Genomic DNA, 17236 nt, shown 5'->3' with positions numbered 1-17236 from the left:
AGCAGTGCAGTCAGCACAGAATTGGAGGAAACCGGTAGGACCCAGGTATACCCATCAACTGTCCAGAGAAGTCTGGCCAAAAGTGGTCTTCAAAAATTGCAGAGATATGGCAGCAGGTGCTTTTGTGTGATGAGTCAAAATTTGGCTGTAGCAGGAGACAGTTTGTTTATCGAAGGGCTGGAGAAAGGTTCAATGAGTGCCTGGAGGCAACAGGAAAGCATGGTGGGAGGTTCCTTGAAAGTTTGGGGCTACATTTCTTCAAATGGAGTTGGAGATTTGGTCAGGATCAATGGTGTCTTCAAATACAGGCAGGTCCTTATCCACCATGCCATACCATCAGGGAGGCATATGAATGGTCCCAAATTTATACTGCAGCAGGACAAGGGCCCCAAACATACAGCCAATGTCATTAAGAACGATCTTCAATATAAAGAAGAAAAAGGAGTCCTGTAAGTAAAGGTTTGGCCACCACAGAGCCCTGATCGCAACATCGAGCCTATCTGGGATTACATCAAGAGACAGAAGGAATTGAGGTAGCCTACATCCACAGAAGATCTGTGGTTAGTGCTCCAAGATGTTTGGAACAACCTACCTTTTGAGTACCTTCAAAAGCTATGTGCAAGTGTACCTAGAAGAACTGATGCTATTTTGAAGGCAAAGGGTGGTCACACCAAATATAGGTTTGATTTTCTCATTTGTTCATTTATGTTCAATTTTGTTAACTACTTCCAGTCCAGACACTTTTTCCCCCTTCCTGTCCAGGCCAATTTTCAGCTTTCAGCGCGCTCAGATTTTGAATGACAATTGTGCGGTCATGCAACGCTGTACCCATATTAATTTTTTAGCATTTTTTTTAGACAGATAAAGCTTTATTTTGGTGGTATTTATTCACCACTGGGATTTTTTTTTTTTTGCTATGTAAATGAAAAAGTCAAAAAATTAAAAAAAAAAAAAGGTTTTTCTTATAAAATTTTGCAAATAAATAATATTTCATCATAAATCTTGGCCAAAATGTATTCATATTATCTTTTTAGTAAAAAAAAAAATATAACCCAAATTAGTTTATAACCAAAAATTATCATTTTTAAACTTGAATGAATGAAGTGGTGGAAGGAGTGGAGGAGGTCAGCTGTTAGGTGAGGGTGGGGTAGGCTTTCCTGAAGAGGTGGGTCTTCAGGGTGCACCTGAAGGTGATGAGGGTAGGTGACAGTCTGATGGATTGGGGTAGGGAATTCCAGAGGATGGGGGAAGTCCTGGAGAAATCCTGTAGTCGGGCGTAGGAGGAGACCAGGGAGCTAGAGAGTAGGAGGTCCTGTGAGGAGCGAAGGGCATGGGTAGGGTAGTATTTGGGTATCAGGTCAGTTATGTAGTTTGGGGCGGCATTGTGAATGGCCTTGTAGGTCAGGGTTAGCAGTTTGAATTTGATGCGCTGGGCAATCGGGAGATAGTGAAGGGATTGGCAGAGGGGGGTGGAGGATGTGGAGTGGTTGGTGAGGTGGATGAGTCTCGCCGCTGAGTTCAGGATCGACTGGAGTGGGGATAGCGTTCGTTTGGGTAGGTCAGTGAGAAGGGAGTTGCAACAGTCCAGGCGTGAGATGATGAGGGAGTGTACGAGTTGTTTAGTAGTGTCTGGGGTGAGGAATGTACGTATCTTGGAGATGTTGCGGAGGTGGAGCCTGCATGATCTTGGTATCAATTGGACGTGGGGTAGGAAGGAGACGTGTGAGTCCAGGGTGACACCCAGGACTTTGGCATGTGGGGTGGGAGTGATGGTGGCGTTGTTAGTAGTGATGGAGAGGATGAGGGGAGGGGGGAGCGGGGGCGCCGTCAAAAGCTGCAACTTTGGACACTGGTGGATGAAGTCACAGCTCCACGAAATTCTACCTTGTCATCACCTACTTTATGGTGTCACATGACAACATAAAAAGAATCAAAAAAGGGTATCTATATTGCAATTGATACTTCTTGTATGCACAGCAATGGGTAGGCAGCACTTAAAAGGTAGCTTATTGTACAGTTTTAACTTCAACTTTGATATGATCACCAAATCTCAGAGGTTACCAAATACAGATAAACACACTTCTAAAATGGTTGGAATCCTCAGGAATAGCATTTAGTATAAATCCTTTCCTACATTACAGCTGCATTTCATTTTTTTAAAAAATGCACAGCCTAACCAGTTTATGAAAGCTTTGTTTTATTAATACAAAAATATATCTGTACATATTAACAGTTCACAAAGTAACAAGAAAATGCATTTGTTTCCTTATACCTGGAAATGGACATGAAAATACATTGAAAATGACTTGAATGATGTGATTTCACATGGGAAGACTGACACCTAGTGTTCAATATAAAAACTCAAATGATTTGTTTGCTACCCCAAATAAGTTTTCTAAACAAAATATATTCCAATAAGAATACAAAAAAAACCCACTATTTTCACGAAAGGAAACAACAAATCTTTAACAACTTTATAAACATATAACCTATGTCACCTGTGATTCTACATTTACTTCATACAAAGTATAAATAACACTACACCCCTTTTTTTTGGAAAATACAGAATTACAGGAACCCTTTTATCTGATTAAAAATATTACTATTTTTCCTAAATTATTTTTTGCTAATCTCTCTACAGCCTGTTCTTTGGCAGCTAATTAACAGATGCAGGATTTGGTAGTGAAGTTAGACATGTGGACCCTACTGTGTAATTATGTGATGTGTAAATGATATTTATTCTATGCTACCAACTTCTCCCATTATTACATGTATCAGGAAAATATATAAAATGAAGTTCTCAACAGAAAATAAATATGCTTAAAAAAAAACTAAAAACACAAGTAAAACCAAGAAGCCTTTTTGCAAATATTCAGATAACATAAACCATGGACACTCTAGTCAAGAAATATATATAAATATATATATATTCCCCAATTTGCTCTGTTAAAGCCTGAGACTACTCATAATCTATTGAACGTATCCTGATTGAGCTAGTACTACTCACCTAAGTCCCGTCCATCCAAGTCCTTCTCTGGCCCCATTTTTTCCTGCAGTTACTGCTAATTCATCAGTTTGTTAAACCTCACCGCCTGGTCGTCTTTGCTCCCATCAGTCCAACGTCATCTGTCTTCATGATCCTAAGAGAACCCCTCCTTTTGTTGGCCTATACTGCCTGCCGCTGGATGAGCACATGAACACGGCCTAAGGCAAATGAAAACAGCAATTTAATTTTCTTTGCCCAATGATCAGATAGAGGGGGTGGGTAGGGGATACTTTTATCCTGCAGTTAGGATTTAAACAGTCATTTTTATGATAACTGGCAGAACAGGTGATTTACTGGCGCACACAGAATATGGTACAGCTGCACATACAGTAGTAACCACTCAGCTTCCAGGTTGTATTGTAAAAGCTTAACTGAACAAGCTGAAGTTAGAAGGCAATTGGCTACCATGCACAGCTGCACCAGATTCTGAGTGCACCAGTTTTAGCAAATCTCCCTGATAGTCTTTTTACTAAGGTTTTGGATCTACATTTGAATGGCAGCCGAGTATCTTTTTCTTCTTGCAGTTACATACATATCTTCCTAGGCCCTCTGATTCCTCTTGTACCAAATTGTATTGTAACTGTAACGTCTCCCTTAATTTTGTAAAGTGCTGTGCAAACTGTTGGTGCTATATAAATCCTGTATTATAACAATAATAATTATCCAATTTCACTGCCTTCAATATTCTTTACTATACAGAAAGATCACACTACTTAGAATTGCTAGGGATGTATATGGGTACTTTGTGTACATGCTGAATATAAAATAGATTTTGTTTTCATTGAACTGAAAACAATGAGAAGTTCTAATCCACTTACTTTCGTATCACTTACAGATAGTTAGGGATTGGTCTGTCTATGGTTTCTTAATTATTCTATCCTCCATCTGTCACACAGTAATCCATTATTTGCCCACATAAGATTATCAGTTGTTTGAAAAAGCAAATTAAGCTAAAGGATTTTTGCCTGGAGTGATTATGGTTGTTATCTGAACATCTCAAGGAGATGGATTATGGGTTTACATTGATTTTGGTCATGTTTTAATCATATTTATATGTTTAATAAAAGTTACCTTATCTATATTTTCCTGATACATATAATATGGCTCGACACATATTCAGCTGGAGTTAGTAGCATAGATATATTTTAAATTAATATATAATTTAGAAAATTACACATATCAGTTATCAGTCTAAGTTTTGTATGAACTTCATTTGAATTTCTTGCCTATAGTTTGTTCACAGTTTGTTGGTCTTATAAAAATAGCATACATTTAACTTACTGATTTATACAAATGGTTTTAAAAAAGCACCAGCTGAAAAAAATACTGTATTTTCCAAGTGTTGTAAACACTGAAAGACATCAGTGAAGCAGCTTGAAGAAAAATTCTTCTCCCAAATGCTTCAAAATGTTTGGTGCATTAAACTGTAGGCTTACTTTTTATTAGGGAGCAGTACAGCACAAGCTGGAGATTTTACAATTTTTGTAGTTTTCAATCCAAGCTTTAACAAGCAGATCTAAACCAAAAACAGAATCTGGAGAGCTATATAACCAGATTTGTTGTGAGACAAATTTTCATCCAAGACTCAAAGCCAATATAATGAACAAACTATATGGTGTGTAAATTGCAGACTGCCAGACTCCAGCTGTCATGGGATACTACCAAATCCTACCAAAAAAAAAGTTGTAAAGTTTTTAGTGTGGGCCAAAACACTAAAGTCATACTACTAAAAACAAAAAGCCCCATTTACAAGTAAATTAAATTAATCAGAGAGGTTAGGTGGGGAAACAGTTGCACAACAGGCTGATGCAACTGTGTGTATTTCTAACAACATGAAATGGCTTGTGTAGCAATTACATGCTTTTTCTTGTTTTTTTTTTGTTTTGTTTTTTTAAACAAAAGTTGCCGCTTGGCATCACCTCCTGAATCTTCAAACCACAATACCACTAAACATGTTTGGGAACATTTGAAAAGGTAAGACATTGTAATATGTTTTAGATAGAATGGGGGAAGGTTAGAACCTTTATCAGGTTTTACAGCTATCTGGGGCTTCCTTAACAATATACCCTTGCTTCTTTTATCAGACAGAAGTTATGTTCCGCTGACAAATAAAACTGATAAAGCTTACGTGCATTTACAGGAAGATGGCACACTGATCCATTAATCAAACAGTCTACAATAAGTATTGGCTGTTGCTTCATTATCTGACAAAACTTTTTTTTCCCATAAAATGGGGAAAGGTTGTTATTGCTTTTGGTTTTTCAGTTGGGGGTTTTATCCCTAACTGATCGTCTGCTGTTATATTCAACACAGCAAAAAGTACATTTAGATAATAGTCATTGTAAATGACTACTGATCTATGTTGATACTGTTCTATGGTCAGGGCCTTCATGCCTTTTACATGCTGATGGAGAAATTGCCATCTCACACAATATACATTCTTGTGGTATCTTGTGTTCTGGTCCATTCATTTGAGATGCCACTATAAAAAAAAAAAAAACAACAAACAAACACTATCAGCAACTCTAGGGTCTTGCTGATAAAGCAACCTGTGCTCCTGGCATGCCTTTTTAATGTCTGTTCATACTTTAAATTATAAGGCCTTATACACACTGGACATTTCTTTATTTCTCCTTGACATCTTTCCTCCTAACAGCATTGTTTTGGCAAAAAAACAATACATTTAGCTGCGTCAATCGTTTGGGTGTTAATTCATTTAATTGACCAGAATACAAATATACTCTGGCCACTGAAATGAATTAACATTCAAGTGCTAAACACGCCTAATGTTAACGTGTGTTTAGATGCATTTACAAATGTAAAGCATATTTTCTGCCAAAGCGCTGCTGCTCCTGGATGCGTTGTGTATGGACACATAGGCTAACATGCACGGGCATTTAGGGGCAGGAAAAAAAAAAAGCCAGGCACCCCTAGAAGCAGCTGAAAAAAAATTTCAGTGTGCATGAGGCCTAATTTGATTACCTGTTTACAAATAAAGCAAGTATAGTTGCCATTTATTACATTGGGAGTCTCTGTTTATGAAGCTCCACATATGCATTTGGCAAGAATGAGCCCATCTGAATTTCTATTGTTTATAATTTTATTGCACCTATAAACCAGCATGGTTATCTTGGCTCAATTGGTAGGTGGAAACAGTCTTCTTTACTGGGGTCACTATTTCTATTATTTTTGGAAGGGTAGAAATTCATTTTAGCTTTTTTAAATTCTTAATCAGAACAAGTAATGTTAGCTGCAATCAAAAGTTGTGTGAGATAATGCAGTTCAATTTGGTTTATGGACAGAGTTTACCACATGAATCTTTGAGTGTCTGCGCTATCAGGCCAATGAAACGTTTTATTTAAAAACAAGTGGAATGTAAATATGTTGACAGTAACATAGAGTAACAACTCTACAAGGAGCTTGCCCACAGATGGAACTGATGTATTTACTTTAAAGATGAGGTATGGCAGGATAAAATACCTAAACTCCATTAGTTTCTGAGGAATGGTAGTAGCTAATATACACACAAAGAACATCAGGAGCCACAATATGGACTTGGACTTAAGAGCATCAACAAAACTCCAAGCTGCAAAAATATAACCAGGAACCAACAAATACCTGACCAACTCATGACTCTGGAATACTTTTTTCCAAACATAAAATGTATAATGTCGATTATCAGCAATCAAGTATTTGTGAACATAAGTGAACTTCCATATTAAAAACAGGGACAGGCAAGCTACTAATGTGTATAGAAAAGGATGTTTCCAAACAGACTTGAGAAAGTCTGCAATTTTCTGAGCTGAAATTAGAACTGGAAAGGAAAAGACCAATGTAAATGCAAAAAAGTAAAAGAGCTGGGGGAAATTCAAACAGGCCTCGTGATTGCTTCTGTCACCTATTACTATGCCACCATTGATTACAATAAAAACCAGGAAACCTAGAACTAAAGTGATATAGGGCCAGGTTAACCTCAAGAGTGTCAACATGTTCTTAGGATACAGAGAGTATTGGATAAGAAATTTTACAGCTGCTGCCACGTCTGAAAAAACACCTTTGGAGGAGGTTTTTTCATCATTCTTCTTCAGGTGTGTCCTCCAAGCTTCTGTCACCTTTTCAGCAATAAGGTGTCCTGCACAGAAAATGATCCAGATGATGTTTGTCTGCCGAAAACAAAACGCACAAAGCCCAAGAAGAGCTGCACTTTTATGATTACCATAGAGGCACATTAAATAAGTGAAAAGGACAAAAAATGTAGATCCTGCATCCGTGTAGTAGAGGAATGTGAAAAAATATAATGTGGGAAATACATAAAGCGTAAAGGTGAATAATATTCTCTTCATAACAGAAACCTGAAAAAAAAAGGAAACATTTAAATGCTGTCCACCTATCAGAGATGTTCATCTTCAGTAGAATTCTGTCTATAATAAGTAGATTCTACACAGCAGTACATTTGTGAGCATAATGTATAAAATCAAAGGATACGTTCACCTTTCCTCATAAAATAATAAATGCACTTTTTTTTTTGCAGATAAATAAAAAAAAGTGCATTTATTATTTTTTGTGTTAGGAGCCTGTAAAGCACTGTACCGGCGAACAGCAGATCGCTGATGACATGCAAGTCTCCTGCACACTGTCAGTTTATCTGCTTGCTTGTGCATCCCATAAGCAAACTTGATACTTGCCAACAGGAAGACTCAATGAACTACCACAGCACCATGGCAGTTCATTGAGGACTACAAGCTGTGAGCCGCTAAGGCTGTCGGGACTTGAAGTTCATTCATTCACAGAACACTGTGAATGAATGACGCAGCTGTGTGAACAAAGCCTGGCACGGCCATGCTGTTTTTAAAAACTGACGGCTAGTACGGGGAACTTTTCCTCATACTTCTGTCACAGGGAGGGGGTCAAAGCGGGCGTCAGCTGCAGGATCAGGAACATATTACATGTTCCACCCCAAAAACAGGTAACGCAGAAGTGCCCAGGCATATGCGCACAGGCAAAACTATGTGTCTTGTTTTTTTTTTTCCCCAGAAGGGTTCCTAGCAGTTGTTCAAGCACATAGACCGGGGATCTTTTATGACCTATTGACTTCAGCCCACTTGCTGCACAGTCCAAATAATATAGGCTTTTTACATCACTCTTAGTATGTCACTGCTTCTACATGGTGCCCATTACTGCACAGAACAAACAGTCCTACCCTGTTTTCTCCCTTGTTTTAAAACAGCTGTATTTTTTTTAAAACAAGTAACTTATAAAAAGAGCAGGACAAATGGAGGGGTAGAAAGGCTCTATTATGCCCCCAATTCCTGGCCAAGAATAGAAAATTCCTACAGAGAACTTCCTGTATAGGGAATGATTATATCACTTCCCTCAGATGGTAGCACCACTGTCCAATGCAGAGGTAGATACTAGGCAACGTGGCGTTTGGATACAATGAAATATGGATAATACAAAAGGTAATATGGATTAGCAAGCATGCAATTTTACTGTGTTTGTATTAAGATTATATATTAAAAAAATATGTACAGTCAAATATAGCCCATGATTGCAGCACTAAATTAAAAATGTCTAATATTAGGGAGGTCTATCTTATTAGGAAAACACATTGGGCAGTTCTATGCAATAATTGTCTTGATGTTTTAGAATTTACTCATCATCCCCTTCCTTCTTGCAGAAAGGGACATACTATCCAAACTGTTGTATAGTCTGACTTTGTTTCTGTAGGTACTTTATTGGGACCACGTAACACAGGTTACTACCCTTCATCTTAATTGTATCCAATGCTCATATATGATAAAAGAGTACCTTTAGTCATCCTCATCAGGGTTATGGAATAAAAATAAATTATTACACCTGTCAGTCTAGCTATCCTGAATATTTTCTGAAATGTCCATGTGGATAATATTATGTAGGAGAAATGTAAACACAGAAAGTAAAATTATCGCTTTGCTAGACATAAATATTCCTTTAGGGACAAGCGTACACAATTACCTGTTTGCTAGCCATTTTGTTAAATGTTCACATACTATTTCTCAACTATTATGTTCATGGTTATAGAAAATATACCTAAAAAATAGAAGAGGATGCAATAGGGAAATGACCCAAAATAAAACAAAAAAAACAAGTCTAGTGTGTTTTTTTTCTGCATAAAAAAATGCATGGATAGTAGGTTATATGGTTTCCAAAGGCATAGTTCACACCAGTGCGGTTAGTTCCAGTTCCAGAAAAAAAGTAGAACATGCTGCAATTTTTCTGCACTGAACTATACTGAAATGCGGTAAAACGCACCGGAATGCACCAAAAACGTAACGGAACACACACGTCCTTATTTAAGGTGAAGAAAAAGGGGGGAAAAATGCACCATAATACATAAAAAATGTGCATGCAGAAATACATCCAGACTGCATTTCTATGATGTGAACCCACCCTAAATGATCTGATTTTGATCTGAATTTGTTCCTCTGAAGTGAGATATGGAGGTATTTCTATTTTATAACCATTTAATTTGGTAAATTTGTTTGCACGTTTAGGTGGATTTTGAAGGACATTTTGGATGGACTGAATATTTTATTATCATCATTTGAAAGTTCCACTCCACAGTGGGAGGGCTATCCAGGTATTATGTCTCCGTGATTCATTTGTTTTGTGTTATGCTATAATTATGAGTGGAAACTAAATGTCTGGTTCCTACATGTGTATATATACCAAAATGGTGCTTTGTATATTCAGTGCGTCTTACCTGAGGAAGGGCAGACTTTGCCTGAAAGCTTGTATGCACAGTATATGAGACATTGTTTATGAGGTTTTCATCGATAAATTAAGAGTGTTGCAACCACAGACTTTTTTTGACCATACACTTTTCAAAGAGCTATTGGGGTTGGCCATGTGAAGGAAACAGGCCAGTTTGAATGAGGAGACTAGTTTTGAGAATGGCTGAACACTGGATCTTTTCATTGTATCAAGCATAAAAAAAAAAAAAGTTTCCTCCATCGGTAGCACCTCATGTATGCGAACAGTACAAATTTAAAATTTAGAGCTGTTTCGTCTAACAACTGGTCAGATGTTTTCTAGTAGTTAAAATATAGCATGTTGTAAACCTTTTGTCTTTTAGACCCCCTTTCTGGTCTTCCAGGCTGATCTACGTCACCATCTCTGCAAAGGATCACAGGAAAGATGATGGTGCAAATCAGCCCGAGGAGACCCCCATGCTGACCCAACAAGTACTTGATACAGAGAAGGGGGGATTGTACCATTGAAAGCTTGACTTCTTCCACTGTTTCTACATAATATATTCTCCCTTTGCTGATATAAAAGTAATGAAAGCTTATCAAAAAAAAAAATTGTAGTTTTTTTTTTTTGTTTTTTTTTTTGTAAAACACGAATACAACAGCATTATTTGCCATTTATGTTGACTCATTACACATACAAAGCATGAAAAACACTAAAATAAAATGAATATGGGGTGCTACAACCTAGTAGAACAACTTTATCAATCAATTGGTTAATTGACAGCATACGGTGCCAGGAGAGGTTTGTACACCATATATTGTGTCATTCTTGTACGTGACATTTGTCGTGAACAAAACCCACAAGGCTGAAACACGTTAACATTTGCTGTCTGGATACTGTCTCTTTTATGCAGAATCAATAATTTGTGAGTCTTTGGAAGACTCTTTGCATAAAAAAAACCAATAGTAAGCCCTTTATTAAAGCAATATGCAATGTCCTGTAATCTACAGCTACATGTTAGAATACATTTTCCCTGTCCTGCCTTTGCATATCACTCTTTGCTGTTAGCATCTATCACCATCACTAAAATGTACTGTATGTACCTACACAATTACAGCTACAAAGAGAGCATTTCAGTCTCTGTACATGGGTCTACACATACATTGTCACACAAGCACAGTATAAGCAAGGCTAATTTGTTTTATTTCTTTTAACTGGCATTGTATTTCTAATTAACACTTTCAATTTATCACTGCTGCTTTGGGAGCCAAGCATGTCAATGATAAATGTTGGAAGTCAAAGCTTGGTCCTAAGAAACTTACCCTTGTGTGTAACTTGTTAAGAATTAAATAGAACATATACAAGTTGCCCAGACTGAACAGAAGGTTAATAAACCGCAGCATTCCAGAGGAGCAGACAACATTCTTGCTCCAGCCAAACAGCCAGGCAGCAGGTTTCACAATACCCACAGAAGTCAGGTACAGGCCAGGCAAGGTTGTGATCATGGGATCCCACTGAGAACAAAGAACAGGACATAAATTAGATAAAACATTACCAGTCAAATTACTGCTTTATTTGAAGTAATTCTGTTTTACAACTTGTATTTGTTACCTACAATAAAGGCATTTCTAAATAATCAATAGGTCCAGATATACAGGCAACACATCTCTTGAAAGTTGCACTTGTCCCCACACTATCTCAGTTTCCTGTTACCATTGGGTAATATACAAAGTACAGATATACCCTGTACAAAGTACAGAAACAGCCCTTGCATATGAGATTTGATCAGCTAAATAACACTAACCTTACCACAGACACAAGCCTAAGAATTAGTCTGAATGTATAATTATGTCGTATCAATGTATTATTGCTTCAGTCTGTGATCTATGTTCTCTGAACTCTTTTACCTCAAATACCATGGCTCATTTTATATTGAGCTGTCAAAAGCAGTTCAATAGAATGAACCCCTCTTGCAGACAGCACACTACACAGTTTTTTACCTGAAAAAGGAGACCGACTATGAAATATAGGGTTTCTGGTGTAATTATGTGTTATAAATAAAAGGTCTGACGTTCATTTGCAAATATTTTATGATACAGCTGCAAAGAAAGGGCCATTCTGTAATCCTGGCCATCCTAAAAACAGTTCATGGTCTGGTAGAAAGGTGTATAGCTGAACAACACTTCTGTGTACAAAAACATCTATAATAAAAAGGGACTAATCCCATTGCAATAAGATAATATTCAATAACATGGACGTTAAACAAAAAATATACATCTATATAGTGAGTAATGAATAGAAACAGAAACCATGTGAAGATAGTCTCTGCAAGTAATAATCACCATAGATCATACATTTTAGAGTGTCCATAAACAATTTTTTTTTAGTTCATTCAATAGTCTTCTGTAAGTTTTCACTCAGACTGTATGCCCAACACCTGTGCAAAATTCCACTTGATATCAAGAAGCTTCCTGATGACGCGATTCCACGAAATGCATTGAGGTCTGACTGTTGTCACTTCCGGCCCCCATTGTGCGTCACTTCCGGTGATCTGTATCCCACCTGTGGAGTGCAAGCTGGCTCAGATAGCTATAGCGCCGGTGCTTTAATGGTTTATTTCTATGCTATGCGAGTATTCCAGTGCCTGGATTGACACTTATAAATGTGAGTGGATCCTTGTTTTTTTATCTTGTGCAGAAGACCCTGGTGACACCTGCTTCCTCTGCACAAATTGAAGTAGATCTGGTAAGCCTTTAATCTTACCACACGTGGTGGTGAATAGATACCAAGTGGAATTTTGCACAGGTATTGGGCATACAGTCTGGAAGAAAACATTCAGAAGGTTATTGAATGGACTAAAAAATAATTTTTTTTATGGACACTATAAAATGTATGATCTATGGTGATTATTACTTGCAGAGACTTCACATGATTTATGTTTGTAGTCATTCACTATATAGATATAGATTTTGTGTAAATGTTCAGAATGTTATTGAATATTATCTTATTGGAATGGGATTAGCGCCTTTTTTTATTATAGATGTTTTTGTACACAGAGTGTTGGAACACTGTAAAGAGCTGCTTCCCTGAACTATTTTATATCTTTCTTTTTTAAGGTTTTGGATGGCGCCCCATGGTGTATTTATTGAACAACACTTCTGGTTTTCCATACTTGCCTAAAACATCTGCTTATCAGTTCCGATGGATAGACTGTGTACAAGTTCTGGACATTTAGTAAGGCTAAATCTTTTTAATCTCTTTCCGGCCACAGGAGTACATTTACAAATGTTCTTCTGTGACCCAAAGTCATCGGATAATGAGCCTGCTATCTGTTGAAAGGGCAAAGTCGCACTAGATTCGGGAAGGAGTCCAGCAATTGTCAGGATCCACCAGGCTGCCTAATTATCAGTTGGCTCCGTCTTTCTGAGAGCTGCAGTCAGTTGCAGCACCCCCTACCCAGCATGGCGTTGTAATGACTGCTGGAGGTGCAGAGAGGGGTGCAGTGACTGACAGTCACTGTTCTCCACTGTCAGCAGACTGAGAGCAGACTAATTCGTGGTCAGGTGATCGCTCAGCTTTCAATCTCAGAGCCGATGTGGGACAGCTGCAGTGACACATGTATAGACTGAAGTGGGTGCGTGTGGTGTTTTTTTTTTTTGTATTTACGAACCATATAATTCTCCTTTAAAAAGTCGCGTCACTGTGCACTGAATCCTTCTCTCAGCAGCTCAGATCACCATTCTTCCACCTCCCAGCTGTGACTCAACCAACTTACAGCTTTCTAAAATCTAATGTAAACAGGGAACAAGTGATCTGGAAAGCTGCCTAGTCACTGCTGGGAGAAGGGAGCATGGTGGTTTGAGCTACTGAGAGAATAGCTTCAACCACTTTGGTGCCTCTGCTATGGACATGACCTGCAGCTACAGCTCATTAACTGCTTGTTAAAGTGGAGTTCCAGCAGTTTTTGTGTTTATTAAAAGTCAGCAGCTACAAAAAGTATAGCTGCTGACTGTTAATAAACACACACTTACCTGTCCTGGAGTCCAGCAATGTTCTCACCCACGCCATCCCTTCTCTCCTCCATGGCGCCGGCATCTCAGCTGTGGGTAAGCTGTCACAGCCTGGTACCCACTGTGCATGCGCAAGTCATGCTGCGCCTGCTAATTGGTCTGGCAGTCTTCTGGGATCTGTGAAAGTTCCCAGGAGACTGCAGGAGGAAGGAGGGGGCCGAACTTCCGGCTCACTCTGCCGTGGTGAACGAAGCCAGAAGTGGGAGCAGGTACCTGTCAAAACAGGTATCTGCTCCCCCCTCCCCCCCAAAAGGTGCTAAATATGGCAGTGGAGGGGGGGAGGATGCCAATAAGTGGAGCTTCCGCTTTTGAGTGGAACTCCGCTTTAAGAATACAAGTAAAGCCATACTGAGAGAATAGGGGGCTGTCATTGCAAACATTTCGAAATACCAGTTGCCTCATTAATCTCTAGCTGTCACTGACCTGAAACAAGCATACAAAAAAAAAGTCAAAGTGAAGTTAGAACTTGATACTGCAGTGATAAAGACAACTTTTTTCAGGTCAATGCCTTAAAATGTATTGCAGTCACCGAATTAGCATGACAGCCAGGAAACCTACCTGTACAGATGGAACTGGTCAGCAATGCGAGCCTCCATATTTTCACAATAAAGATTACTTTAAATACTTGCACATACACTCAGCAGCCTACCAAACCCTTCCATAACAGACAAAGCTACAAAATTTCTAGGTAGTGTCAGAACTTGCAAATAATCTCTGCTACCACACATTCTGAATAGCCTATCACTATAATAAGCAGCCTTGCTAGATAAAAAAAAAGTGCAGGAGGAAGGAACAAACAACCTGATATTTGTAATTTTAGAGGTTGCTGCTGGTATATACACACACTTCTAGTGCTTGCATTTTAAACCTGCAGCAACTCCCCATCCCTGTACAGACAGGGTTTTTTTTTTTGTTTTTTTTTTAAGAACAGGGAGGTGATAAGATACTGCTAAACCAAAGCTCTGTGTAAGTAAAATGCATAAAGTCTCTTTTTAATAGATTATCAATGTACTGCTCTATTAGCTGTATCATAAAAGTGGCAGGCAAACTGAGATCCCAGGAGCTACTACTGTTATAAGCACTGCTCGAGGGATCATGAGCTGTATTAATCAATTACCAACTCCCATTGATTTAAGCTCTGTAAAGGAAAATCCCTTTAAGCTGCAATATAAGAGATGAGGTAATAATCTGCACTGTTCTCCATTGACTTAACGGTTGATTTAAATTAATATTTTATGGCTTGGCACATACCTAAGGTCTTAAAAGTTAGCTCTAAATTATACTTCTACTTTTCATAAAAAAGTACTTTCTCCTAAAATTCTAACAAAACGAACCTTAACAATACTGTGACAAAAGGATAAAGAAAAAAAAAAAAAAGAGAAAATGAAAGAGAAGGTACAGCTATTGAAAGCCAGGTGGTTTAACTGTGTGAGAGAATTACTTTTTACTTATCTATATTCTCAAATATTCTTTTCTTAAGGGAAGGGTCTACAGATCATCAAAAGCTGGAATTGTCCACATTAATGTGTCTGAAACGATTAAATCGTATTCATACGCTCACTGGTGTTCTCCTTTGGCTAAATAGTTGTTTTAAATGGTTTGGCGCATACCTAAGGGCCTAAAAGCTATCTGTAGATTAAGCTTCTACCTTTCATAAAAATGTAGAACTACTGTCTCTTAAAATTCTAATGACAGAACAAACCTTTTAACAATGCTGTAACAAAAGGATCAAGAAAACATTAGATAAAATGAAAAAGAGGGTACATGCTATTGAAAGCCAGCTACTTTAACTATACAGGAAAAAAGAATACTTTTTACTTATCTACATTCATAAATATTCATTTCTCAAGGGAAGGCTTTATAGATCGTCACAAAGCAGAAATTGTCCACATTAATGTGTCTAAAATGATTAAATCATATTCATACACTTAGCAGCTAGTGTATAAAATTGCAGCTGTGTGGGCACCATGTGCTGCAGGCCTAAGAATTATTCTGAATGTATGTTGTTTGCCATATCAATGTAATATTACTTCAATCTGCTATCTATGCCCTTAGAACACTTTCACTTGAAACATCATGGCTCATTTTCTACTGAATTGGCAAAAATGCAGATTGGTACTGAGATCTATTACTCTTCTTGTAGACATCACATTATCCAATTTGAAAGTTCAAAACAGAAGTAACCAAAGCCCAACTCTAGCTATTTTACTGGCTGTGGATACGGGGGAGGGTTATAACCTCTGTCAGGTTTTTGTGTCATCTGTTTCCCTTTTAGGAAGATTCCCTCATACTTCCTGTAAGGACAACACATTTTAGAACTTTTTCCACTATTTTTATGTCTTTGCTTTCCTTTCGCATGGACATCTGTAGTCCCTAAAAATGAAAAGTAAATGTAGTCTAGTATATGTCATTCAAGGCAACTGAATGAGATGGCAGCACAATCCATTCTAGAATGCATATTTTGAAGTGAACTAGTCTTAAGCCAACTGAAAACTAAATGCATCATAAAATGTAGTGTCAGATCCCTGTCCCTAGCTTAAATTTAGTGTTGCTGCTAGCCTGTGGTCATCCTTAGCTCTGAATTGTTATAGTTCTGCTCTTGTTGGATTTTCCCCAAGCACAGATTATTGTTTGCTTCTGCCTGCTTATGGATAGTGTCCCTGGCAATAGATCCTGGCCAACCACTAGGAGTTTTATTTCCATAGTTTCATGCTGGGGGAGGATACTATTATTATTATTATACAGGATTTATTACAATACAATGACAATTGTATACAATGACAATACAGCAACAATACAGTTCAAAACAAAGTTTAGGAGGGCCCTGCTCCTTGGAGCTTACAATCTAAGAGATATAAATATTTGGGGTAACCTTCCAGAAAGTATTTGTCTTTGCCCCCTGGGCTGTTGCAAGGAGAAGATGAGATACTGGAGGCCTGCCTGCCAGGCTTTTGAATGGGGAGTGTAAAGCTAAGAGTGGGTCTGAAAGGCTTACAGTGCCTTGCTGGAGAGGACATCCAGTAGGAGTGACGCTAGGGCTTTGTTGGAGCAGCAGGGGAAAGAACTGAAGATTGTTCTGAAGAGCTGGCTACAAGCTGCTGATGGAGGACACTGTGGGAAGTCTTGATGGCTTAATTTGAATGGGGTGCTACATTTACGAATACTCTAATGTACTAAAAACTCCACCACCATTATTCTTGGTAAACTAACCCATCTCTGTTGCACAATGCAAATAATACTAGGGCCTGCGCAAGATGTTAAAGTGGTTCTAAAAACAGAAGGTTTTTTAACCTTAAAGGATAAGTTCACCTTTTGGACAAATATAATAAATACACAATTTTTTGTATGAAAAAAAATGTGCATTTATTATTTTTGTCCAAATGAGTCT

The 17236-nt window shown here is 38.0% G+C and overlaps 1 protein-coding gene across 1 annotated transcript in view; it reads right to left on the bottom strand.

Moving 5' to 3' along the window:
- Positions 1-2180: 2180 nt before the first annotated feature.
- The window catches only part of ALG10 (ALG10 alpha-1,2-glucosyltransferase), a 31871-nt gene continuing 16815 nt past the window's right edge, over positions 2181-17236 (bottom strand). Inside the window, exons 3-4 of the mRNA XM_089684894.1 lie at positions 11101-11292; positions 2181-7398 (exon numbers count right to left, since the gene is read on the bottom strand). Coding sequence (XP_089541020.1) covers positions 6352-7398; positions 11101-11292 — 1239 coding nt within the window. The 3' untranslated portion in view covers positions 2181-6351. The remainder of the gene's footprint in view (positions 7399-11100; positions 11293-17236) is intronic.

Source organism: Staurois parvus, unplaced genomic scaffold, assembly GCF_062004578.1.
Source record: "Staurois parvus isolate SC_StPar_1 unplaced genomic scaffold, SC_StPar_1.0 ptg000019l, whole genome shotgun sequence".
Taxonomy (NCBI): domain Eukaryota; kingdom Metazoa; phylum Chordata; class Amphibia; order Anura; family Ranidae; genus Staurois; species Staurois parvus.
This window is presented reverse-complemented; position numbering and strand designations above follow the sequence as displayed.